Below are 27,989 nucleotides of genomic sequence, written 5' to 3'. Positions count from 1 at the left end.
CTTTGTCACGCAGGCTGGTCTCAAATTCCTGGGCTCAAGTGATCTTAACCCTCCCAAAGTGCAGGGATTACAGGCATGAGCCCACTGCCTGGCTGATTCCCTGTTTCTAAACCCTATTATTACCCTCTGCTGAGAAATCTTGGATCCATTATCCCAATGATATGACAAAGGCCCTGTATTAGTCCATTCCCACACTTCTATAAAGAACTACCTGAGGCTGGGTAATTTATGAAGAAAAGGTTTAATTGACTCATAGTTCTGCAAGCTGTACAGGAAGCATAGCTGGGAGGCCTCAGGAAACGTACAATCATAGCAAAGGCAAAGGGGAAGCAAACACATCTTACCATAGCGGAGCAGGAGAGAGAGAGAGAGAGCAAGGGGGAAGTGCCACACACTTTTAACCAGATCTCATGAGAACTCACTCACTATCACAAGAACAGCAAGGGGGAAGTCTGCCCCCATGATCCAGCCACCTCTTACCAGGCCCCACCTCCAACACTTAGGATCACAACTTGAGATGAGGCTTGTGGGGGTATACAGAGCCCAAACATACCAGGCCCAGGCCGGGCGTGGTGGCTCACACCTATAATCCCAGCACTTCGGGAGGCCAAGGCAGGTGGATCACCTGAGGTCAGGAGTTCAAGACCAGCCTGGCCAACATGGCGAAACCCCATCTCTACTAAAAATACAAAAATTAGCTGGGCATGGTGGCAGGCACCTGTAATCCCAGCTACTTGGGAGGCTGAGGCAGGAGAATCGCTTGAACCCGGGAGGCGGAGGTTGCAGTGAGCTGAAATCATGCCACTGCACTGTAGCCTGGGTGACACAGCGAGACTCCATGTCCGAAAAAGAAAAAAAGTATATCAGGCCCAAATCAAGTGACATCATTTATTTACTCTTCTGCTCCGTATTAGTTGTCTGTGACTGCTGTAACAAATTACCACAAATTTAGTGGCTTAAAACAATACAGTTTTGTTTTTGTTTTTGTTTTTTTTTAAGGGACAGGGTTTCGCCATGTTGGCCAGGCTGGTCTTGAATTCCTTGGCTCAAGTGATCTGCCTGTCTTGGCCTCCCAAAGTGCTGGGATTACAGGCATGAGCCACCATGCCCAGCCAAAACAATACAGTTTTGTCATCCTTACAGTTCAGTAGATCAGATACCTGGTGGGCTCAGCTGGTTTCTCCGCTTCAAGTTTTTCAGGGTGTTGGCAAGGCTAAGCTCTGGGGAGAAGCCACTTCCAGGCTCATTCAGGTTGTCAGTAGAATTCAGTTCCATGTGGTTGTAGGACTGAGGTCGTGTGTTCTTGCTGCAAAGCCAGCAACAGTGGGGCGAGTCAAGCTCTGAATCTCTCCCACCCTTTCTTCTACTGCATTCCTTCCTCTGACTCTTTTGCCCTCCTTGTCCTTTTTTTGTTTTGTTTTGTTTTGTTTTTAGAGAGAGACAGTCTTGCTCTATTGCCCAGGCTGGAGTGCAGTGATGTGATCTCAGCTCACTGCAACCTCCGTCTCCCAGGTTCAAGCAATTCTTGTGCCTCAGCCTCCTGAGTAGCTGGGATTACAGGTGTGTGCCACCACGTCCAGCTAATTTTTGTATTTTCAGTAGAGACGGGGTTTCGCCATGATGGCCAGGCTAGTCTCGAACTCCTGACCTCAAGTGATCTGCCTACCTCGGCCTCCCAAAGTTCTGGGATTACAGGCGTGAGCCACCGTGCCTGGCCCTCCTTGTCCACTTTTAAGGGCCCATGTGATTGTACTGGGCCTACCTGGATAACCTTAAGTCCATCCACAAAGCCCCTTTTGCCAGATAGTGTAACAGGATCCAGGGATTAGGCTGTAGAAAGCTTTGGTGGGGTGGCCATTATTCTGCCTACCACATGCTCCATCCCTGAAAAAAAAAAAAAGTAAGCTGTTCTTATTAGTGTAATGACCTTAAATTTTAAAAACATCTTTTAATAGTATATAAGAATGGAATGAAATGTAACTCTATACAGATATCATTATGCATTCATTCTAGAAAAATATTTCAAAAATAGGACTGTTTGCTATTCCCCAGTTCTTTAATCAGCTTTCTTTTTCTTCATTATATTTGTCAGTCAATATGTATTTGTCTGTCTCCCCTCCCCCTACCTCCCAACCCCCGCCACCTTCACCTTCTGGAAAGAGTGCTTCTTGAGGGCCAGGTGCTAAGTTATGTTCCTCTTTGTGTTTCCAGCACCCAGCATGGTGCCTGGCACATAGTAGGTGCTTAATGAATGCAGAAGAAATAGACACTCATTGTTACATGCTCAAAAAATGGTAATAAGCAGGGTTGGTGCTATTTTCTTGAAGGGGCTTCTCTATTAATAATGGCAGTAAAAAGATGAAAATTCCTTGTGTAAAATGCCACACAAGATAGCCAAATGATGTTAATGGCTAGGCATTTTTTTTCCCCAAACAAATATGTGCTTGAAATTACATCTCCAGTCTTTGGAAATGAACTGAATTAGTAATATGAGCTCTAACTACATGCCAGATTCTGGGTTAAATATTTCACAAATATTTAATCAGCACAAAAAGTCACATGGCAAACAATAATGAGTCAATATTTGTTGAGTGCTTGCCACATATCAGACACCATCCTAAGTTCTTTAAATGAAAAATCTTTTACAGTTCTAAAATAAAAACCTTTTTTCTCTACATTCACAACACTTTTAATGCCAAATATGTAGGGTCTTTTTCTATACCAGCCAGTTCTCCAATTCCCAGTGAGTACCAACTGGACCTCCTACAGTTTAACTCACTACGTACCTGGAGTTAGCGTCAGATCCCGCAGGTTAAGGACTCAGTCCCACAAGACTGTCCCCACTTCAGACACCAGTTGCAAGTCCCAGGTCGTGACCTGTACTTCAGACTGACTGGCTATAGGGGGGTTCCCAACCCCTCCTCAGGTTCGATAATTTGCTAGAATGACTCACAGAACACAACTTTTACCATTACCAGTTTGTTATAAAGGATACAACTCGGAAATAGCCTAATGGAAGAGATGCACAGGGCAAAGGATGGGGATGGGAGTATGTGGCGCCAACTTGGAAGCCCTCCAAATTGTGTCATTTAGGGTTTTATGGAGGTTTCATTACATAGGCATGGTTGATTAAATTAGTAGCCATTGGTAATTAACTCAATCCCCAGTCCTCCCCTCCTAGGAGGTTGGGATGGGGCTAAAAGTTCCAATCCTCTAATTACATGGTTGGTTTCTGTGGCAATCAGTGTCCATTCAAGAGTCACCTTATTAGCATAAATTCAGGTGTGCTTGAAAGGAGCTTATTATTAATAAAAAAAGATGTTCCTCCCACCCCATCTACTCAGGAAATTCCAAGGGTTTTAGGAGTTTTATGTCAGACAAAAACCAGATATATATTTCTTGTTCTATCACAACATTACAGCCTCATAATGCCCCTAGAGGTAGGTAATTATTAATATTTCCAGTTTACAGATGAGGATACTGAAGCACAGAAAGGTTAGGTAACTTGCCCAGCATCACACAGCAAGGCAATGGCAGCGGCACAGTCAGGACCCAGATAGTCTCTTGAGAGAGCCTGTGATATCCACACCTACGCTTCTTGGAGTGCTGTGTCGCTTTTGAAACATTTGTTAGAGAAGCCACGCTTCTGCACAGGCTTGAAAGGTGAATAGAGGTTGGCCGGGTAGGTGTTCTGGGTGGGAGAAGGTGAGAGGAAAAAATAATGCTCCAGGCCCTAAAAGTTGCCTGAGCTAAAGACATGAGGTGCGAACCCAGGTTTTGAGGAGGGGCGAGTTGAGAGAGCAAGTCTGTGCTTTTTCTGTGGACGGCACAGGAATGGAAAATCCAAGAGTCGCCAAGTACAGCCAGGAAGGAGGCTCCGCCTGTTCCCACGGTGACCCTTGCTCAGTCCGGTGCTGTTCGGAGCCCACAGGAAGGGCTCTCAATGGCTTCTCTGTGATAGCAGCCCCAATCATGTCATGAAGCAGTTATTGCTTGTCTTCCGGGTCAGCTTTAAAAAATTAGTTCTGTCCCACAGAACTGCCCTGATTTCCCCAAAGCCACCATATGTGGATTTATCTAAGTTCTTCCTGTACCTAATCATGCTTCTGGCACCATCTCTTGCAATAAGAAGTTGTTTAACACCCTTTTCACAAAGTTACACCTTTGATTTGTCCTGAATTTACCCCTTGTAGCCTCTAAGCATTGTTTCTTAGTTTCTTACATTTCGGGATTTGCTGTGGAGTCTGAGGTCACTTTATCTTATTCATGGATTGCAGGCATATCTTTCCGTAGCCTGAGAAGACCTTTTGTTAGTTTGCTGTCAAACCATTCCCTTGCTTTACTCATTTTAATTGTCTTTTTGGGGGCTTATATAAGTCTCTTGTAGCTTGCTTTTTTTTAATTTAACTTTTAAGTTCAGGGGTTCTTGTAGCTTTCTTGAGATTAGATGGCAAGAAATTAAGTAGTCCAGTGATAATAAATGCTTTGTGGTTTTGCAGAGGTTAAGATTACAGAGTAGGGTTCGTTGTTTTCATCATTGATTTAAGGGAAGAAGCGGAAGAAACTGACTTTGGGGTACTCGTTTTGTGCCTGATGGTTTAATAGTATCCTTCCTGATGATGTTTATCGTTGTGCTGGCTTTTTCCTTAGTAAAATTCTACAGGCACTTAGAACTGAGAACTTAGAGCCTATTACTTTATAAAGCACCATTTAATTTTTTCCATTATATATTTGCTTATCAAAAAAGTCACCTGCTACTTTTCTACTCAGTCATGTGGCATTTTGGAATCTTCCCAGAGTTGTCATTGGGTTAGCAATCAGCCACCCTGCAAATGGAGGCATTTCTGTGCTCTCTCTCTCTTGCACATAATTTATAAAAATGTAAAATCAAATTGGTCTCTGGGGTCTCTCCTTGTTTATATTTCCTCATCCACAGAAGGGCCCATTTAACTGAGCCATTTCCATATCCATCACTAAACATTCCTGAAATACCCAGGGGATTCAATTTTTAAAAATAATCTTTGCTGTTGGAAACTTTAGGAGTGTATTAATAAATAGTGCTTGCTAATTTCTCTCCTTCTTGTCTATGTGCTTCTCAAAGATCTTTGATTAATTATTGGTGTTGCCATTGCAGGTAGAATTTACACTCACCATGATTTAAAACTACTTGTAATTTTGGTTCAAGTTGTATTTGGTGATTGTCAATTGTCCCTCACTTGCAGAGTTGCCTCTCCCTGTAATATTAAAGAGAATGATGATGATAATAGCTTCACAAGCAGTCTGTGCTTGCATAGCCCTAGTAGTACCCTCAAATTGCTGCAGTCAGTCTGAGTTTTATATTAACTGTGCTGCTTCTGATACTTGCACAGAACAGATTTCCTAAACCTCAAATGAATGTTTGATTTTGCAGGTTATTTTGAAAGTTACATGATGGGGATGTTTAAACTGGAAGGGCATAAGAGTAGCAAGGAACTTGCTACTTGATGGTAGATAAAATAACAGAATTGTTAGTTCAAGCTCGTTTCTCCTGCCCACTGATCCCACCTTCCTAAAGCTGGTGGGGAAACAAGTACCTTACCACCTGGAGCACAGTGTATGTCCCTGGGTAAGGACCACAGAGAAGCCTTAACTAGTTTGTCAGGATACTCAACAATATGTGGTTTCCACAGGCCTACTTTGGGGATGGGGATTGGAAAGTTGCTTTCACAAAAAGCTTTTAAAAATATGCTCTATAAATCAATTTTGGCCTGTTAGGATCTAGCGTATTTTAGGGTAATTAATCTGCTGAAAGACACTTCGAGGAAAATTGCAATAAGAATGCCAAAAGAAATGTTGTTCCATATTAAGTTTGAGCTATCCACAGACATAACCCAGCCTTTTTACTTTGGAGACTGATTTTTCTGCCTTTTGAGTTTAATTTCTGCTCAAATGCTACCTCCCAATGTATCTTTGAAACTTTGCTGACATGGGATGTTTGACTATGAGCTCCAGAGCTATACGAGTTATTAAAAAAGTTTTTTTCCCCCTTTCTTTGAGATCCCTTTTGTACAACTAAGCATGTGCCCTCTTGTTTGTTCCTAGGACGGCCCAGATTCTGCCAGAGGAAACCGGACAAAACAGGAGAGCGCATGGATATTCAGGCTGTGGTACAGCTTTGATCACAAGTATCCTTTTAAGTAGCATCCTCTGTGTCGGTGAAACATTGGGGATGAAATCTTCTTGTTGAATTGTCGGTGAATGATACCTGATAAGTAAGGAAAGGTGCATGCTTGTGACAGGGATAGCCCATCCTCTCATGGAACACGTGCATTGAGCATTCAACCATAGGTGATCCTGGTGAGTATCTCTCTGGCCAAGAGGAATGTTTGCATATCCTTAGAGTAACCAGCCCACAGCCTGGTAGACTCATGTGGCTCTTAAGAGCTTTGTGTCCAGGGAACTATGCCTTTTTAGGTGATTAGATTAAAATTATGCAATGAATCATGCTGTGGTCAGAAAAGGAAGTAGAACTTCAGCTGTTAATCCATATGGGGAGGATAATTCCTATTGGATGAACTCGGCCAAGTCTGATCTTGTATGGCATAACTGGGCCACATGCAGGGCAAACCCTGTTCCAGTAGATTCACTTGGTCTCAAGTGAAAATTAAAAACCAAAATGTTAAACCCTCATGTTTTTTTATGTTTGTTTTGTTTGTTTGTTTGTTTTTTGTTTTTGAGATGAGGTCTCACTCCGTTGCCCAGGCTGGAGTGTGGTGGTGCACTCAGCTCACTGCAACCTTCCCCTCCCGGGCTCAAGCAATCTTCCCACCTGAGCCACTCAAGTAGCTGGGACCACAGGTGCATGCCACCGCACCCAGCTAATTTTTTGTATTTTTGGTAGAGATAGGGTTTCGCCATGTTGCCCAGGCTGGTCTCGAACTCCTGGGCTCAAGCAATCTGCCCACCTCAGCCTCCCAAAGTGCTGGGATTACAGGCATGAGCCACTTCACCCAACCCCTCATGGTTTCTTAAGTTGACATACTCATCAAATGGGCAGGTGGCTTATTATATATGGTCTTTGGAGATGCTGAAAATGTTAAAAATTTATTGAAGTATAGCAGATATACAGAAAAGTACACAAATAATAAGTGCTCAGTAAATTATCAGAAAATAAACACACTCATTTAACACCAAACGAATCAAGAAACAAAATTCCAAGGCTGGGCATGGTAGCTCATGCCTTTAGTCCCAGTACTTTGGGAAGCCAAGGCAGGTGGTGATCACTTGAGCCCAGGAATTATAGACCAGCCTGGGCAACATGATGAAACCCTGTCTCTACAAAAAATACAAAAAATTAGCCAGGTATGGTGGCACACACCTGTAGTCCAGCTACTTGGGCCCTGTCTCCAAAAAAAAAAAAAAAAAAGAAAGAAAGAAAATTGCCAACCCCCTCATGCCATGACTCAATTACTACCCCTTCCCCCTCCCCAAATGTAATTGCTCTGTTGACTTCTAGCAACACTTAATAGTTTTACCTGTTTTTCAACTTTCTATAAATAGGATTATACAGTATATATACTTTAGTGTCTGGCTTATTTGGCTTGACATCATGTGTATAATGCAGCCATGTTGTTATGTGTAGTTCTAGTTCATTTGTTCTCCTTGTTCCATAGTATTTCTTATATAAATATATCACAATTCTATTATTGATGTACATGTCTTTTGATGTACATATACATTTTTTTTTGGTAATCTACCCAGGAGTAACATTGCTGGGTCATAGGACATGGGTAGGTTCAACTTTAGAAGATGGTGCCAGTTTTCCAAAATAGTGGTACTACTTTACACAGTCACTTCTAGTATATGAGAGTTCCAGTTACTCCACATCCTAACAACATTTGGTGTTGTCAGTCTTTTTAATTTTAGCCATTCTGTTGGGTTTGTAGTGGTATTTAATCATGGCTTTAATTTGCATTTCTCAGATGACTGATAGGGTTGAGCACCTTTGCATATATTTACTGGCCATTTGGTATGTTTCTTTGTGAAGTGCCTGTTCAAGTCTTTTGCCCATTTTTCTATTGAGTTGTCTGCCTTTTTCTTACTGATTTATAAGAGTTCTTTGTGCATTCTGGATATGAGTCTTGCTGATCATACATGATAAAAATATCTGCTACCACTTTGTAACTTGCTTTTTCACTTTTTTTTTTTTTTTTTTTTTTTGAGACAGAGTCTCACTCTGTCACCCAGGCTGGAGTGCAGTGGTATGATCTCAACTCACTGCAACCTCTGCCTCCCGGGTTCAAGTGATTCTCATGCCTTAGCCTCCCGAGTAGCTGGTATTACAGGCACGCACCACTACACCTGGCTAATTTTTGTATTTTTAGTAGATACGAGGTTTTACCATGTTGCCCAGGCTGGTCTGGAACTCCTGGCCTCAAGTTATCCGCCTGCCTTGGCCTCCCAAAGTGCTGGGATTACAGGCGTGAGCCACCATACCCAGCCTCACTTTTTAAATAGAATATTTTGATGAACAAAAGGTCTTAATCCAATGTATTGATCTCCTAGTTAGTATTTTTTATGTCCTGTTTCAGAAATCTTTGCCTACCCCAAAGTCATGAAGCCAATTTTCTATGTTATCTTCTAGAAGGTTTATTGTTGGTCTTCTGTGCATTTATTTTTTTTTACTGAGTGACAAGCATGGGCAATTTTTTCTCTAGAAAAAAATCTAGAGATAATTTGAGATGCTCTGCCTAACATCATCATCCTTCAGAGATGATTTAAGCTTATATCTGATCAGTGGCTAGGCTAGGGGTATTAGCAATTGCAGATCACTTTAATCCAATCAGGAATAAGGATGATTTGATGCTGGGCCCTAGTTCCTGTGAGAGTTAGTCTTGACTGTTTCCTCTTTACCCTTTATTCTAGGATCCCCACCTAAAGCCTGGTTTCCATCTTCTTCCTTGGTAGGCCCTGGACTTTCTTTTTTGTCAGGTTCACTCTATCTTTGTGACTCTGCCAAATGCTCTGCTCTGTTTCTTAGGTGCCTTTAGGGAAACTGTGGCTCACCAACCACAGGGCTCACCTCTTTGGTTTCCTCCTCTCAAATTCCACCCCTCTTCACTGCCTTGGTAGCTTTCTGAAGCCTTCAAGCAGATGGTTTTGTCTTATTTTATTTTGTCTCGCTTTTCTAGTTGTTCTCAGTGGAAAGGTTGGTTCAAATTACCTTGTTTGCTACTAACTGAAGTAGAACCCCCAGGGATTTTTCAAGCCATGTGGACTATTAGGATCCAGAATGCATATTGCCTGTTGGTCTCAGAAAGGATGTAAAGAAAATGGAAGAGTATCCACCAGGAGAATGACACAGTGCTAAAATGAGAAACTGATCCTCTGAAGAGGAACAGGAGTTATCTCTAAAGTTTCATCTGAATCTAAATTTCAGTGACTTTGGGATTTCCACTTTTTAGTTTGGAAAAAAACTAAAAAGGAGAGAAAACTGTAACGTAAGACAAAGGTAAGTCCTGAGCCAATTTGTCCAGATGATTTTATTAAAGAATGTTAAGAACAGCTGCAACAGGTACTTCCTGTGTCAACAGATCAATTGGTAGCTGCTAATTTTTTCTTCAAGCCACAGATATCTAAAGAAAGTTAGAGACACTACCTGGAGAGGGCTTGGTAGAGAAACAGATCTTGAGGGCATCAAATATTTTTCTCTTGAGAGTAACTCCCCACCCAACTTTGGCCCTGGTAGGAGTCTGTACCTGCCTGATGAACAGAAAAACTAAATAGAGACATGAGGGACTAATTAAACAATTATGTACTTTTTGATTTTTCTAATAAAATCCTTAGTTGAAAGGCTTTTTCAGTCATGATATTAGAGAAGATTATTAGAAAAAGGAGTAAATCAAACAAAAAATTCTTGGAAATTAAAAACAAGGTTTCTGAAATTAACCAAAAAAATGTAATGGATAGCTAATAACTTGAATATGATGAAGACCAAATTGTTGATCTGGAAGACAGAGTTGAAGGAAAAAAAAGTCCAATAATTATAGCGAAAAGAAACATGTAAGAGGAGAGTTTCAAGATATGGAGGTCAGAATCAGTTGGTCCAAATGATTTGACAGGATCTGAAAGAAGAGGACAGAGACTTTGGAGGAAAAGTACCAAAGAAATAATGGAAGAAAAATTCCCTTAGCTAAGAAAGACAGTTGTCTCCAGAGTGCAAGGGCCCACCAAGTGTGAGTAGGTTGAATGGACATGTTCGGGGGCATTCCATAACTACAAGAGAAAAAGAGGGAATCTTTGAGGCTTCCAAAGATAAAAACAAGCAACCTCCAAAAAGCAAGAATCAGACTTCTCATCGACAAAATTGGTTGTTAGAATACAGTTGAGCAATGTCTTCAAAGTTCTAGGATGAAAAAAAGAAGTCTGAACCTAGAATTCTACACCCAAACTGTCAATCAAAAATAAGAGAATGAAGGAGGGTAGCTTTCAGACATGTAAAAATTCAGAAAGTTTAGCACCATGCAGACCCTGTAAGAAGGAAGAAAAATAACATAAAGATCAAACAAAACAAAATCCAGCAAAGGGGACAGTGATTGTTATAACTCAGAAGAAGTGAACAAAGTCAAAAAGAAAAGATCTTTTATTTGGCAAGATACTCAAGGGTTCTCTTCTGACTGACAAAATTTAAATGACAGTGTATTTATTACATTTCCCTTTATATTGCTCCAACCACTGTGCTTGGTTCTCCAGAGAACAGCATTCATGCAGTGATGTTATATTACAAATGCTGCTTACTGGTTTTTGGTTTTTTGTTTTTGTTTTTTTTTTTGAGGGGGGGTGTTTTTTATTTTTTTGAGACAGGGTCTCACTCTGCACTGATCGTGCAGTGGCACGATCATAACTCACTGCAGCCTTGACCTCCCTAGGCTCAGGTGATCCTCCCACCTTAGCCTCCCAAGTAGCTAGCATGTGTCACCACATCCTGCTAATTTTTGCTTTTTTTTTTTTTTTTTTTTTTTTTTTAAGAGATGAGATTTCACCATGTTGCCCAGGCTGGTCTTGAATTCCTGGGCTCAAGCCATCTGCCTGCCTCAGCCTCGCAAAGTGCTGGGATTACATGCCTGAGCCACTGCATCCAGCCTGCTTACTGGTTTTTAACACTTAGACTCAATCTATACACAAAGCATAAAAAATCTACTTATTAGTTATAAAGTAGAAAGCAAATATTATATATCTCCAGTATAAAGTTAATTATAATAAAAATTGGGAAGAAAAAATTTGGAAAAAAGAGACAGGAGTGTAAATGGGTTAAACGTACCGTCCTTACTAGGAAGGAAAAGCCTCTGACTAAAGTTTATAAATCAAGAAATGGGGGGGAAGTGTATTATCTAAAGTTGTAACGTGATTACCAGAACAACTAGAGTGGGATAGACTTGATGTTTTATTTTGTCCCATTCAACAGTTTGAATATTTAAAAACATATATATAGCTTACTGGTTATATATATATATGTATATGTATATACACATATTTCTTTTCTTTTTTTGAAGAAGTTGTCATGGGGCCTTCTGGAGAGGAGGAAGGGGGAGCTTGTCTTTGGAGTACCTGAGGCGGAGAACTGAAAAGCAGTCTCTGAGTTCCCCTGGCCTCCTGCGTATTTGTCATTCTACAGATCTGAGCCTCTGTCATCTTCTGAGCCAAAGACACAAGAAAACTGACAGGCCTGTAGGGGCTCTTCCCAAATTGGAGGAGCGCCTGGTCTGCATCTCTCCCTGGGAATGTGGTTCAAGGACAGCAAAGGGGAGCTGGTTCTGCATATAAAGAGCTCCAAGCCGGGCGCGTTGGCTCACGCCTGTAATCCCAGCATTTTGGGAGGCCGAGGCGAGTGGATCACGAGGTCAAGAGATCGAAACCATCCTGACCAACATGGTGAAACTCTGTCTCTACTAAAAATACAAAAATTAGCTGGGTATGGTGGCACGCGTCTGTAGTCCCAGCTACTTGGGAGGCTGAGGCAGGAGAATTGCTTGAATCCGGGAGGCGGAGGTTGCAGTGAGCCAAGATCGCGCCACTGCACTCCAGCCTGGCAACAGAGCGAGACTCCGTCTCAAAAAAACAAAACAAAACAAAAAACAGAGCTCCAACCAGGCCCGCACATCTTCTTTGGTTGAGTAATTTGAAACTAGAAGCATGCTCCAGTGTCTCCCTTCCATCTCCTCCTCTAGAGAGAGCTGCTTTTCTCTTGTGCTGCTCTAAATGAAAACAAAGTGAGGGGTGATGCTCCCAGCAGTCATCCTGTTAGGTACAGATGGCGGTGGCATCTCCTTAACTTTCTTTGAAGTCTCTTGGCCATCCCTGTAGTGGAAGTGGCCATCTGAGACCCCACCTTTTCCACATTGCTTAGGCTGTAGGTTTCAGAAGTGGTCCCAGCTGTATCAAAATGTGGCTGGTGCTTCATGGAGCTTCCCACATAGGGCTGTGCGTTTGGTAGCGCCGATATTCACCAAGTGACAGACAAGCAAGATAAGCTCTCTGCTTATCCATTGACCTTCATGTTAGAGCAGTGGACAAGTTTGCTTCCCAGGGGACATTTGGCAATTTTTTGAAGACATTTTTTATTGTCACAACTTAGGGGAGTAACGGTGTTACTGGCATCTACAGACAGTCCCCAACTTAAGATGCTTCAACTTAGGATCTTTCAACTTTACAATATGGTGTGAAATTGATCTGCATTCAGTAGAAACCATACTTTGAGTACCCATACAACCATCCTGTTTTTCATTTTCAGTACAGTATGTAATAAATTACATGAGATATTCAATACTTTATTATAAAATAGGCTTTGTGTTAGATGATGTTGCCCAACTGTAGGCTAATGTTTGTGTTCTAAGCACATTTGATGTAGTCTGGGCTAAGCTGTGATGTTTGGTAGGTTAGGTGTGTTAAATGCATTTTTGGCTTATGATATTTTCAACCTAATGGGCTTATTGGGATGTAACTGCATCATAAGTCGAGGGGCATCTGCAGTGTGTAGAGACCAGGGATGCTGCTCAATATCCTACCATACACAGAATAGCCCCCCATAACAAAGAATGATCTGGCCCTAAATGTCAATAGTGTTGAGGTTGAAAAGCCTTGTGTTAGCATCTAGGAGAGAAGCTGTGGGTAGAGTGAAGAATGGTCCTGTATGGGAAGTTGAGAGACTTACAGTCGGAGTAACCTTACTGAAATCATTTCATGTTGCCAAGTCTCAGTTTCTGCCTTTATAGTAGCCCCAGGCTACCTCTAAGGTCCTGTCCAACTTCAACATTTCCACCACCTGCCCTCTGGGTAGAGTGCTTTAACAGGAATCCATGCAGAGAACAAGAGCAGAGGGGACACAGGGGCTGCAACTCCCCACTCCAGGGACACTATCTCCTGTTTCCAAGGCCTGGAGCCAGTTGTGTGTCAGAGGTTGAAATGCTGATTGAAACCAAAACTTCCATTCAACATGACAAAAGGAGAAGGGGGATCTAATTTCTAATTAATCAAATACACGTTTGAACTGAAAATTGGGAATTACCAACCTGAGAGTTAACAGTTACTGTTTAAGGCTGATAGGGCGTATCTTACTCTTTGATTCAAACTGTTGCATGTTACAAGTATTTCGTGTATTGTACTAGTAAAATGAGGAAAAGAAGGTTTTTGTGGGTGGAATGTCGGGCGATTTTTTAAGCACATTTTGTTGTGTATATGTTTTCTTTGCAGACATTTTTCCTTAATTCACATTTTAAAGTTACCTGAAGCCCATCCTCACACACAGCGGTCCCCCACTAACCACCACGCTCCCCGCCTGGTGTGGCTTACTAGCTCGATGTCTGACCAGTCCCCAGGTGTATGATGTAAGTACTGCACATCAGGGTTGGAGTCCTGGTCACTATTGCCAGGGCAGTGTCTTACATAGGAGGAAGAAACCATCATACTCATGCCTCCAAATCCACAGATTTTTGCTTCTCTAATAAGCTGATTTGAAATGGCCATCTTACATATGTTTATAGATTTTGCATAGTAATAGAGAAACTTTTTACCAGGGTAATGGGATTCCCCAACATCGGCCACTGTGGTATAGTAGAAGAACACTGGATTTGGAATCAGAGCCACTGGATTGGAATGCAACCCCTGACAGGCCATAGATGTGCTCTGCATCTCCGTTCTTTCTCTCTTTTTTTTTTTTTTTTTTTTGAGACGGAGTCTCACTTTGTCACCCAGGCTGGAGTGCAGTGGTACAATCTCGGCTCACTGCAACCTCTGTCTCCCGGGTTCAAGCAGTTCTCTGCCTCAGCCTCCCGAGTAGCTGGGATTACAGGCGCCTGCCACCACACCGGGCTAATTTTTGTATTTTTAGTAGAGACAGGGTTTCACCATGTTGGCCAGGCTGGTCTTGAACTCCTGACCTCGTGATCCACCCGCCTCGGCCTCCCAAAGTACTGGGATTACAGGCATGAGCCACCGTGCCCAGCCTACATCTCAGTTTTCTAATCTATAAAATGGGCCTAGTAGTACAGGCTGGCTGGGAGCATTAAATGATGAAATACATGAAGATACACTGAACCACAAAGCATGCAAGGATTCCTTTTCTAAATAGTTTATTTATGTTGATATGGTTAGGTCCTTTCTTTCCATTTTCAGATTCTAGAAATAGACTCAGCACAGTATGAAAAGAACATGTACACTGGTGGACGTCTTAGATTTAGGGCTGACTCCTGAACTCCTGGTGTGGGTTGCAGGGTACAGGGCAGAGAGGTAGAGAGAGCAAGGTAGCTACCCACGTGGAAGGAATAGAGGAGAGGTCAAAGGCCTTCCTTCATCCCTCTTTGGCCATCCTAATCATCTTGTCACTAACACAGTCATTATGCCCTAGAAGAAAAGAATTTCTAAAATTTGCGTACAGCCCTAGAGTTCACAAAGGCTAAGTTCATTCTTTGAGTCATACCATGAATCAGTGAGTACTGCAGCATTACAGAGAAGGAAAGTGCATCTCAGAGAGGATGTGAGTTGGCCCCGGGCCCACAGTTAGTAATTAGCTGGGACCCTCATGCAGGTCTTCACATTCTTAGCAAATAACCTGCAGTTTACTTGATTGGTGATGAGAAGGCAGAACACAAAGCCTAGATCTGAAAGAGAACGGCCCTAAACAGGTAAGTTCTAACAAGGGGTAGCAGGGTTAGGAAAGGCAGTGCACATTCATGTGGTACAGAGGGGAAAGGGATGTGGACACCATAGCTAGGTGGGGGCGCTGGGGCGCTGGGGCGGAAGAGAAAGGCAGCCACATCAGAGCAGCCGAGATTGGAGGATGCAGCTCCTTAAATGGCACGCTCTTCCTTCAAGAACAGGGATGACAACTGCCAAGTCACCGTGTGTCCTAAACCCGCTGCTGCAGAGAGTAAGCTCTGTGTGTCTGTCATCCCTAGGCCCTCGGACCCCTCCTTGGCCCCCTCAGAGGAAGGTGACCATTGAAAAGTCCTGGTAGGCAGCGACAGAACTTTACACTTGGAAACTCAGCTGGGCTACTGGGTTTCACCCCCTTCACAGCAGGTTCTGCCTGGTAAAAATGTAGATCTGCCACAGCCGTTGCTTGGAAATTTCACCAAATGTGACAGTAGCGTTCATGTGTCTTTCTCTTAAAGATAGTTGAACTTCCAACACCCACGGCTCCTCCCCATATAAAAATGAAATTCCTGTGCCACCTGTGATAAACTGGTTTTAAATGACAAAAAGAAATATGTAGGATGGTGAGAACACCATTTCCGTAGAACTGCTCCCAGTTTGTGAAGTGATGTCTAGTGCTTGTGGTAAGTTTTAAATGTAATATCTATCAGCCTAAATAATAATGCTAGTTACCTGTTAGGTTAGAAGGACACAAGCCAATAGATTAAAAACTTTGTTTTGTAATTTCTCATCCTGCTACTGGCTTACTTAAGAAAAGCTGTCTTGTGCTGAATGCTGAATGGTTTGCTCAGTTTGGCCCGCTGTCTAAAGTGGTAGTAGGGGCCCTTTACATACATCATCGGAGACAAAGGGTGCTGACGGCATCTCCACTTCTCCCACTAATGAAGCCCCAACTGTGATTACACTTTCTGATCTTAAGTTTCACTCGGTTTATATATATAAATTTGTCTTCTAACTCTAGTCTCTTCTAAACACTTTGTAAAACTTTCCATCTTAATGGGGTTTTAATAAGGATCACTTTTCATGTCTATGTAATAGTAAAACAACAAATCCACTATTAAAACTTTATAAAAACCTTATCTAATCTGAAGCTTACTAACCAGTCCCTTGCTCATAGGTTAGGAATATCTGGACTAGTTTGAACTCGGCATAAACTCAGTAAGCTTACAATTGCATCAATTTCAAGTGCTTCTCCCAGCAGTTCAAGGGACCACTCCAAGTTTGCTTCTGGGGGTCATGTTTCAGCTGTGACTCCCCACAGCCAACCTAAGACTGAGTGACTTGGGCTTCTAGTGAGAATCACCCTCAGTCCTGCTGCTGCTGCTGCTTTGAGCCGGAGTCCTGCCTAGGGTCTCAGCCAGCTCCAGACATGGTGGGGCCTGCTGCTGAGACAGTGGGAGCAAAGGGTCTCTTCAAAATTATCAGTGGAGGAACCCAAAACTGACAGAGGTGAAGGGGCTCACTGCAAAGTTTAGTGCCTGGTGAGGGTCTCAGACTGGGCAGTTCTCGTAGATTTTGACACCTGTTGCATGGTTCTTACCCACCATCTAAAAGGTGTTTTCTACTTTGCCAACTTTATTTGGAGATTTCTAAGATGTTCATTAGTCATTATTTCCACTAACGTTAAACCATTAGGTGTGGTATCCAGCTTCCTGACAATGTTCTTTCACTTTTGAAAATGACCTCTGGTTATTTAAAATGCACACATCCCCACACACTGTTGTTTGCAGGTGTTTTCACTGCATTTTCATAGCAGACTTAATTGCACAGCTAGTTACATGATTATATAGACCTTCAGCGTAACAAAACAAACTTGTGTCGATCCTATCATCTAGAATTCAAGGGAGCAGGTTAGTTTTATCATCTGCATGTAACATTATTAGGCTTTGATGTCAGAATCACTCTCCATGGGTTGTTTGTTTTTTGAGACCGTCTTGCTCTCTCGCCCAGGCTGCAGTGCAGTGGTATCATCTTGACCCACTGCAACCTCTGCCTCCCGGGTTCAAGCGATTCTCGTGCCTCAGCCTCCCGAGTAGCTGGGATTACAGCTGCGTGCCACTATGCCCGGCTAATTTTTGTATTTTTTGTAGAGACATGGTTTCACCATGTTGCGCAGGCTGGTCTCAAATTCCTGACCTCAAGTGATCCGCTCGCCTCGGCCTCCCAAAGTACTGGGATTACAGATGTCAGCCACCATGCCTGGCCTCTCCATGGGTGTTTTTTTGTTTTGTTTTGTTTTGTTTTTTTAAAGACAGAGTCTTGCTCTGTCACCCAGGTAGGAGTACAGTGCTGCAATCTCGGCTTGCGGCAACCTCTGCCTCCCCAATTCAAGCAATTCTCCTGCCTCAGCCTCCTGAGTAGCTGGAATTACAGGTGCCCACCACCACACCCGGCTAATTTTTGTATTTTTAATAGAGATGGGGTTTCACCATGTTGGCCAGGCAGGTCTCGAACCCCTGACCTCGTGATCCACCCTCCTTGGCCTCCCAAAGTGCTGGGATTACAGGCGTGAGCCACCGCGCCCAGCCTCCATGGGTTTTACTATGGCCTTGTTTCTGAATGACCTTTCCTTGAGTACCATGTCTGGGCTTGGGAGTTTCGCAAATGCAATGGGTTGACATCCAGTCTTGTTTTCTCCTGTCAGTTAATTTAGGCCCTGCTTCCCTCTGCAAGGAGTGAAAGCGGACCACATCACAGTTCATGCCCAGGGTTTCCTCTGTGGTGCTGTGGTGGGCTTTCCTTCATTTGCAGAATTACCCTCACCTGCAGTTATCCTGCGTTTGCCTCTGTCCTTCCATGGCTCCAAACCTTGAAGCAGTAAAATATGTGCCAGGACCATTTCCCTGAAAACTGGGAGCCAAGAGCCCTGGCAGAGAGATTTTGACAGAGATGAACAAAATCATTATGTAGCACATGTATGAATGGGAGAATTGAGATGTGCCGAGACAGGGAAGGTGAACTCCCCGGGAGTTGGAAATTCGGATGGGAGACATAAGCTACTGCCTGGGTGCAGTGACTCACGCCTGTAATGCCAGCACTTTGGGAGGCTGAGGCGGGAGGATCACCTGAGGTCAGGAGTTTGAGACTAGCCTGACCAACGTGGTGAAACTCCATCTCTACTAAAAATACAAAAATTATCTGGGCATGATGGCGGGCACCTGTAATCACAGCTACTCAGGAGGCTGAGGCAGGAGAGTTGTTTGAACCTGGGAGGCGGAGGTTGCAGAGAGCCAAGATTGCACCATTGCACTCCAGCCTGGGTGGCAAGAGTGAAACTCCATCTCAAAAAAGAAAAAGAAAAAGAAAGAAAGAAGGCTACTGTAAAGCAGATTGAGTTTCGGGACTTTCTAAACACTGGTAAAGAGGAGGAAATTTGGGAGTTTAAAGCAAGTTTTAGAACTGTGCTCTGAGCATGTGCCTGAATACAGGACTTTTATCTCATTGGGCATTTGCACCATTCCAGTGAGGATTTGAAGCAGCAAGTGAGAGGAGCTGCGTCCTTGCCTGTCAAAAATGCTGAAGCATTAGTTAAGTGGAGTCACAGTGTAGACTGTGTGTAGGGAAGTTGACATCACTGAGAATGCAGAAAACAAGTATGTGATTGTTGCCAGTGAGTGCACAGAAATAAGTCTGGGAGAGGAAACTCAACCCATGAATCTTCCCTAGCTGGTGCATTTACCTGGCATTCACTTAGCACCTACTGTGAGGTAAGCACCATTGAGGAAGGTGCCAAGGCGTGGAGAAGGAGGTCACTGCCCTTTGGCGTTTGTCATCTAGATGGGGCTGATCTGGGGGAATCTGCCCATGGCCTTGGGCAGTGTGACTGCGCGGGGGCCCTGAGGGGGTCAGAGAGGCCAGTTCGGCGCCCTGGAGGCTCTGTCTCATAAGAGGATGCAGGACTTCAGATGAACTTTGAAGGGTTGGTGGGAAACAGGAGAGAAAAAATCAGTTTACCCAGCGTATTTGACACTGTGTTTGCCCTTCCAGAAGGCAGTGCACAGTACTCAATAGGCCTCAATGCAGCGGGGGAGCTGGGTTGTGGCCCTCCCCTCGTTTTGTTGGTTAAATCTATTGGAGGAAGAAGGTCCTGTCTGACCTCATGCCGCCTCCGACACTCTCGCTACCATCTGATAGTTCAAGTGGTTGCAACTTTGCTCTCCCTCGATCATTTGATTCATCCACCTGAGGATGTGGCGGGTGGGCTTCCTATCAGGGTTTTCCTGTGGGGAGATGACAGGGGAAACAGGGAGGAAATCCTAATTGTGGCTTGTCCTCTTCCCTGAATTGCTGTCTACGACAAAGAGTAGTTCCAATGTAAACAAGACGGGTTGGAGACGGTTTGTATAGGGCAGGAGACCCACCCAGAATGCCTACCCAGAGAAGACAGTACCTGAAACCTATTTGCAACGTTTGCCCAATTACCCTACTCTGGCCTTGCTTTGTGTGTTGATTGGGAAGCTGGAAATCCAGGCTGGTCTCCCTTTCTTCCCTTTTTCACTAACCCCAAGCTGTCAGACATTGAAATCAGGAACTGTTTTCTAGTATTCTAAGTCCTAGTCCTGGCAACTGTGCCTGGCCCTCTACAGTTTACATCCAGTTACCACGCTAGAGGCTAAAGGCAGGCAAGTTTCATAATCCCCAGTTTTCAGATGAGGAGTTGGGATTGGGATTGAGGTTGGTGCCAAACCTGGAAGATATCAGTCTCTCATTTTTGTTGTTGTTGTTGGTTGCACTTTTCAGAACCAAGAGCCACTGAGAGAGGAAGACTCTGATTTCATCCTGACTGAAGGCGACCTGACATTGACCTACGGGGACAGCACAGTGACTGCAAATGGCTCCTCAAGTTCGCACACCGCCTCCACAAGTCTGGAGGGCAGCCGGAGAACGAAGAGCAGCTCGGAGGAAGTGCTGGAGCGAGACCTGGGAATGGGGGACCAGAAGGTTTCGAGCCGGGGCACCCGCCTAGTGTTTCCTCTGGAAGATAATGCTTGACTTTCCCCCCAAGCCCTGGCGCGATGGGGTAGGCTCCCGATGGGGTGAGGACAGCTGCAAGCCCTAGTGTTGTTTGAGGTGGGGCAGTGACTAGATTGAACTAACTCTTCTATTTTATTGGGGTCTGAAGCTATCGTAACACTTAAAATTTAACTCACAATGCAGATGGTGAGGCAAAAGTGTCTCTAAATTCAGACAAACGTAGACCTATTCCCACTTTTTTCACATAGTAGTGCGCTGTTTCAGAGTTAAACAAAACAAATAGCATGCTTTAATGGTCTCCTAATTCATTCACCTGCAGTATCTGAACAAGGCGAGGCAGGTGCTGGGTGGGGGGATTCCTCCCATGAGAGGCTGCATCTCAGTACACAGCAGTGCAAGTCAAGCAGACCATAGAAATATCAAGTTAAAGAGAAGGAAGGCAATTGAGATCGGAACTCCAAGGATTATGAGAAACTGGTGTTAAATGGGACAGAAAACATGAAAAAGCAATTTGGAGGCTCTGGCAACGAAGGCTGCTTGACTGCAACCTCATATCAGGATTCCTGACTTTATGCTGCCTGTGTTTTTTCTAGACTGAAGATTTGAAAATACATCCATGAACATTTCAACATGGAACGAAGAATTATAGTTCCTTCTCTGGCTATATCCATAAAGAAGTAGTTATGAAACGTTTAAAACCAAAGGCAAATAGTGTTATACTCTATTTTTTAATTAATCTGAGAAAAGGAGGTATTTAGAAACTGATGATGGTATCACTGCAAAAAGCATTCAACTTTTTTTTTTTTTTTGAGATGGTGTTTCACTCTGTCGCCCAGGCTGGAGTGCAGTGGCGTGGTCTTGGCTCACTGCAACCTCTGCCTCACGGGTTCAAGTGATTCTCCTGCCTCAGCCTCCTGAGTAGCTGGGATTACAGGTGCCCACCACCATGCCGAGCTAATTTTTTGTATTTTTGGTAGAGATGGGGTTTCACCATGTTGGCCAGGCTGGTGTCAAACTCCTGACCTCGTGATCCACCTGCCTTGGCCTCCCAAAGTGCTGGGATTACAGGTGTGAGCCACTGCACCCGGCCAGCATTCAACATTTGAGGGCTACCATATGAGCTGACAGCCTAGGGAAATAATCACTAGGACTGAAATATCTACTCTGGGTTTAGAAATAACACCAAATTTTGTAGGATGCTATTATCTGGGAAAGGGAAGGCAGCAAGAAACCTACAAGGCACCAGGCTAGAATTCAGAGGGAAAGAAATCTCAATGCAAAAAAATTACTGCAAAGAAATACAAGATGTAGTCTCAAGACTGGGTAGAATTCCAAACTTTGAGCCGACGAATGCATGAGATTTCAGTGGCCACCTGAGGAATCAGAGGGCAAACAATGGAACGTTAAGTATTTTCAGCCCACTAGAAAGTTCTGTCTTCTATAAGCTTAAGAATCCGAGTGTCTTTACACCACTGAGTGCCATGCAGAGAAGGGTCATTTTCCTTGTATCTGGGGAGGCTGCTGCACCAGCTTAACGTGTGGGTGTGATTTGAAAGTTAGGTTTTCAGTTTGGATTCTTTCTGGATGAGCTGTTCTGTCTGCCCACACCTGTAGTGCTGAAATACAGAAAGACCTCTCGGGAAAAGTTTGAGTTTCTCCTAATGTCTCTGTGCTTCAGTGCTAGCTTATTTTTGGCAACCCAATTTCTAAAAAATGCTTTCAATAATGTGGGCGTTTTTCTTTTTTTGTTTCTTTTTTTTTTTTTTTGAGATGGAGTCTCGCTGTGTCACCCAGGCTGGAGTGCAGTGGCGTGATCTCGGCTTACTGTAACCTCCGCCTCCTGGGTTCAAGCAATTCTCTTGCCTCAGCCTCCTGAGTAGCTGGGATTACAGGCACGCGCCACCACGCCTGGCTAATTTTTTGTATTTTTAGTAGAGACGGGGTTTCACCATACTGGCCAGTTTTTCTTATGATGGCAGACAAAATATTGTGTCCCAGTCTAGTCCACCCATAGTGAAATCAGTCATTTAATCTTCTCAATTCGCATGTTTAATGCTTAATTTTAAAATAAGACATTGCTTCACAACTTTGTGTTTGAATTGATAATTTGTGCAAATCAGGAAAATATGTATTTAATTAGGTTGAGCCATATCAGTTTGCTGATATTCGACCATTTTGTAAAAACAGGAGTGTCAATTTCATATGGTTCAATAAAATAAAATTGAGACCAGGCACAGTGGCTTATGCCTGTAATCCAACACTTTGGGAGGCTGAGGCAGGAGGATCACTTGAGCTCAGAAGTTCAAGACCAGACTGGGCAACATGGCAAAACCCTGTCTCTACAGAAATACAAAAATGAGCCAGGCATGGTGGCACATGCCTGTAGTTCCAGCTACTTGGGAGGCTGAGGTGGGAGGATTGCTTGAGCCCAAGAGGCAGAGGTTGTGGTGAGCTGAGGTCATGCCACTGCAGTCCAGTCTGGGCAACAGAATGAGACCCTGTCTCAAAAAAAAAAAAAAAAAAAAAAAATACGGTTGAATGATTTTTATTCTCCTCTTTCCTTTTTATCTACAATAAAGTCCATTTTGATTTTATGGTCATCCATGGGCTTTGGAAGTTTGAAAAATGCTAAACAACCTACCCAAACCCATGAGGCCTCAGGGTCAACTAGGCTAGTGAAGGACTTAAGAATAAGACCTACACCCCACAGCCAGAGAAAGAGCTTTCATAGCCCCTGGAAGGGAAATTCTTATATCCTGGGGTGAGGTTGCAGACAGCAGCTACCAGGCCTGGCAGAGACCTGTATTATATATGTGCTGGAGTCCAGAACCAGCACAGGATTTTTTATTTAGCAGAGCTATCTTAGTAATGACCAGTCATGCCATATAAATCTAAAAGGCAAGGCTTGTTTTGTTTTCATTTTTGTTTTTGTTTTGCAGAGATGGAGAGATAGGCTGCTTGGGTCTTTGGTTGGGTCTTTATAAAGCTTTGCTTATCTTATATTGCTTACTTAATGTTGGAGGGAAAAAATGAACAGACACACCCTGGTGATGGTTCTTTGTTCACCTCAAGGCTTTGCTGTTATGTTGTTGTTGTTGTTGTTTTGTTTTGTTTTGTTTTGTTTTTTGTTTTGTTTTTTTTAGATGGAGTCTCGCTCTATCCCCCAAGCTGGAGTGCAGTGGCATGACCTCGGCTCACTGCAATCTCCACCTCCTGGGTTCAAGCGATTCTCCTACCTCAGCCTCCCGAGTAGCTGGGATTACAGGCTCATGCCACCACACCCAGCTAATTTTTTTGTATTTTTAGTAGAGACAGAGTTTCACCATGTTGGTCTCGATCTGCTGACCTTGTGATCCACTCGCCTCTGCCTCCCAAAGTGCTGGGATTACAGGCGTGAGCCACCGCCCCTGGCCATTATTTTGGTTTTTTTTAGAAAGCTTTTACAAGATTACAAGAAATGACTCTCTTAGGGAAGAAAAATAACCACCCAGTTTCCCTTCTTAGTCTTAGTTCAATTCATAGAGTGTTGTGTTTATCCCCAAAGGGTCTTGTAGTCTTCATTGCAAACATTTGATTCTGATCTACTCACATACAAGGAAATGTAGATTGCCAAGACCAAAACTAGAGGGGCGGGCTTCCCATCAGGGTTTTCCTGTGTGGAGATGACAGGGGAAACAGGGAGGAAGTCCTAATTATGGCTTGTCCTCTTCCCTGAATTGCTGTCTACAACAGTGTAGTTTCAATGTAAACAAGGTGGGTTGGGGATGGTTTGTATAGGGCAGGAGGCCCACCCAGAAGGCCTACCCAGGGAAGAGAGGGCCCAGAACCTAGTTGTAGCATTTGCCCAGTAACCCTACCCCGGCCTTTCTTTGTGTGTTAGGAAGCTGGAAATGCAGGCTGGTCTCCCTTTCTTGCCTTTGTGACTAACCCCGAGCTGTCAGCCATTTGGAATCAGAACTGCTTTCCAGTGTTCTAAGTCCTTATTTGATTACAAATATTTGGTGAATCAGAGTAAGGCACTTTGGTCCTAATTTTTGACCTTTGGTCCTAATTTTTGTTTGTAAGATGTGGAGAATAACCCTGACCTTACCAGGGGTCCTGGGAATGTGAATCCATTCGTCAGGTGGTTCCACATCTAGAAGCATTTTGCCTATGCCGTGTCAGGCATCATTCAACACAAGGCCAACTATCTGCTGCCAGTCTGGCATAAGATCAGATTGAAACTGCTAAGTAATGGTACATCCAACTAAACAAAGTTCTTCCAAGAGAGTAAACCCAAGTCATCTTATACACGTATTTGTTCTGGGTTGGTGGGGATGACAGTTCAGCAGAGTCCGATGTTCTAGAGCAGAGGTTCTCAACCCTGGCTGTGAATTAGGATCATCTGGCCAGTTTTTGTTTTTAAATCAGTGCAAGGGCCCTCCCCTCAGAGATTCAGATTCAGTAGCTTCAGGTGGGACCTGGAATCCATGCTTTGTTTGGAACCTCAGGAGTGTTCTTGATGTGCAGCCAGGATTGACAAGAGCCTTTTGTCTAGAGCTCGCAGCAGACCCTAATTGGAATCTGATTTTAAAGAATGGCCTAGCAGATGAAGGTGTTTTTTTAAATTGTTAGTCATGTGAAACGAACTGAGTATTGATCAATAATACAGACAGGGCAGCTGTGAGAGAGTTTGATGCTAATCTTTGCAGAACTCAAGAACATACTCCATAAAGTACAGCTGAAAAGATCACGAAAACCTTGGAGCCTTCAAGGAAAGAGAAGGGTGACTTGGGGTATGTATGGGGAGAATTAAAAACTTGTCATCTTGGTTCCCACTTGTGGGGAATAAAGGGAAGGTATTGTCTTAACTGAGCTGCTGACTAATCAAGCATGAAGGTTTCTGGGAAGCTGTTTTTTTTTTTTTTTTTTAATTTCACCTGGAATTAAATTAATAGTCCCTTCTGGAGTCAGATTTTCTTTTCCTTCACCTATCCTCATGCCTGAGTCCACACTGGATTCCTCAGAATAAGGGTGGGTGGGCCCGTTTACTGCTGGAGCAAAGTAGAAGGTTGTGGTCCTTTGCTGTCACATGGTGATGGTGGTGGTTTCCGTAGCAGGTAATTAAGGAGATGCACACTTTTGTATAGCCCTGACGGAGAGAAGATGAAAGCTGCCATTCCTTTTAGTACACTTTTTGAGAACTACCAGAAACCTGAACTTTCTCTCCTAGAGAAGAAAATTTGGAATTTAAACAAGGCCACATTTCTTCCTAGGAAACAAACACAGGAAGGGCATATGGATCCGAGCATCCAGGGTGGTTACTGGGGTGATCAGACAAATAAGCATTGATGCCTGGAAGGCAGAAATCACACTGCGACATCAAATGTTTCATCAAGCAAACAGCAAGGATCTCTTCAGGCTGTGTTCTCTAGACCCGAAAATGTCCTCTGTGGTTTGGCTGACAAATGGAATCTCTTTAGAAAACATGCAAAAGGGTATCTCAGCTATCCATGAACGATTCGGTCTAGGACAAAGAACTAACAGTTCCTTCCAAAATAGAGGTCTGTTGGTCTGTTTGACGTCATCCCGTCATCCTATCTCTCCCTGTCCTTGTCTGCAGTGGAAGTTAATGTAATCATACCAGATGTTTAATGTGAACAAGTGATTTCCAAATGTAGAAACACCACTGATGCACTTAGGGGGAAAAACAGTGGCAGGGTGTTAGAGCATCTCATCAGAGGTGAAAATCACCCACTTGGAAACCTACTGTGCACCCGTTGTGAGTTCTAAGAGTGTATCAGAAAGCTGATTTTACCATCTGTTGTGAAAGATTATCTGCAATGAGGGCTGCTAGAAAGTCAGCCTGCTGATCTCACAAGTATATGACTTCTTATTCCACTTCAAAAGTGGGGAACTTGACAAGTTTCTTGTCTGCCTTTTGATGTTGATTCTATAGATTAATTAGTTCAGGAACAAGTCTTTCATATACATTAGACTGGTATCATTGAGTTCTGATCTCTTCTGTTGTTCTTTAACTGACACTCTGGATTGCCAGTGTCGGCTGCTACTGATCTCTTCTGTTGTTCTTTAACTGACACTCTGGATTGCCAGTGTCGGCTGCTACATTCTGATACAGTTAAGTCAAAGGAATCTAGTGGCCAAGAGTTGTAGTTTAGAAACAACCCATCTGAATACTGCTTTTACCACTTTGATACCTGAAAAGATCATCCCCCTTTCTAAAACCCGAAAACAACATATAGAGAAATACTGTAGAAACCATTGCTAGTGTCTTAACTAGGAAAAGCAAGTAGACTCATCAACAATCCTTTCAAAACAAGACCTAGAGATAAACAATTTTTCCAGTGTCAATTTTCATAGACATTTTTTAAAAATTAAACACATCTTGTCACCCAGTGCTAGCAAAAATTGTAAAGAGCAAAACCAAAGTTTTTGATGTTAGTCTTATTTTTGTAAGCAGGGTATACTATAGTCATGGCCCATATGGAACACACAAGCAGCCGGTTTTCTGCTACCTGAGCCTTGGAGAAGATGAGAAGGAAGGGCTGCCTGCTGTGCTGCCCTTTGAAAAGGTCCAAAGCAGACATGAGAGCACACAGCAGAAGTCACCTTCTCCTTCTGATGACCACCTTTCAAAAGGCTTAACAGAATCACCAAATGTCACAGTCAGCTCTTGGCCAGTGGAAAATTGTCTGGGCCTGTATATGTTGGAGGAACTCAGATAGAAAAGGACTTGTAAACAGCATGGAAACCTCAACATCTGCTGTCTCAAGCACTTAAAAAAGGCTACAATTCAGGTGTTACTGGATGACTTAACCGCATGGACATTTAGGGGCTGACTTGTGTTGTGATTATTCCAATTGTGGGCTTTGGAGAAGCAGAGGGATGATTTTCAGTTGTGTGGGTGTTAAGTCTATGGATTGGGAATTTACCACTGAAATTGATCGTTCAAAGTGTGACTTCATAGTAGGGCCAGCTCCTCCTAAGTTGTCCTTTTGTTTTTCACATAAAATACATCTGGTACTTTTTACTTGGAAAGTTGCACTGTGTCCATGAAAATGGTTAAATGAGAAGGCCATCAAGATTCATTTAATAGCTGAAAAGCAACTTTTAAAATAGAATAGGACGAATTTAACATGGAATGATGTGACCTTCTAGGGAACTTTTTATAGAGAGCTTACATAGTGTAATTGGGGAGAATTTTGTCTTCTATTTCCATTCAACAGTAGCAAACTGGTGGTTTTATAAAATTAACATTATAGTATGTTATATAAATAAACGTTATATAAAATGACATTAAAGTATAACTGTGAAAAATTAAAGACTTGGAGTTATCCACAACCTTTATGTGCAATAAGGAAAACTGCAGTAGGCCCCCAAAGTGCCGTCTTTCCCTAGCATTTTACTCAATGTTTGCCTTTGTGTATGTTTAGATTGCTATTGTAAAGCTAGCCATGTGTGTTCCTGCCCTTTACTGACATTTAACACATTTTCTCAAAGCTTTTCTTTTTTTTTTTAAACAAAACTCAAAATAAAACAACTAACTGGCTGAGCTAATTTTGTTTTGTATTTTAAAGTATCATCTGTTGGTAGAAGGCTGTAGTGCGATACTATTCTTAGTCTGTTTCCCTCACTGAGAGGTTCTTTTCTGGGTGTAAGCTATTCCTCTCCAGCTTTCTTTAGGCCTGGGGTTGGCAAACTACAGCTGGCCCCTGAACCAAGTCCAGCCCACTGCCTTTTTTTGTAAATAAAGTTTTATTGGCATGACTAGGCTCATTCATTTGCTTACTGTCTGTGGCTGCTTTCCTGCTACAGTGACAAAGCTG

At 43.2% G+C, this 27,989-nt stretch overlaps 1 protein-coding gene across 7 annotated transcripts in view; it reads left to right on the top strand.

Moving 5' to 3' along the window:
- SLC9A7 (solute carrier family 9 member A7) overlaps positions 1-27,720 on the top strand; it is a 167,426-nt gene extending 139,706 nt beyond the window's left edge. For 3 of the 7 annotated variants that reach the window (XM_009234775.3, XM_054544154.2, XM_054544153.2), the window contains 3 exons: positions 6,082-6,164; positions 13,757-13,862; positions 19,930-27,720. In XM_009234775.3, the coding sequence (XP_009233050.1) occupies positions 6,082-6,164; positions 13,757-13,862; positions 19,930-20,181 (441 nt within the window). In that variant the 3' untranslated portion in view covers positions 20,182-27,720. The remainder of the gene's footprint in view (positions 1-6,081; positions 6,165-13,756; positions 13,863-19,929) is intronic. The other 4 variants (XM_009234778.3, XM_009234779.3, XM_009234776.3 and 1 more) reach the window with 4 other exon arrangements.
- The last annotated feature ends 269 nt before the right edge of the window (positions 27,721-27,989 follow it).

Source organism: Pongo abelii, chromosome X, assembly GCF_028885655.2.
Source record: "Pongo abelii isolate AG06213 chromosome X, NHGRI_mPonAbe1-v2.0_pri, whole genome shotgun sequence".
Taxonomy (NCBI): Eukaryota; Metazoa; Chordata; class Mammalia; order Primates; family Hominidae; genus Pongo; species Pongo abelii.
This window is presented reverse-complemented; position numbering and strand designations above follow the sequence as displayed.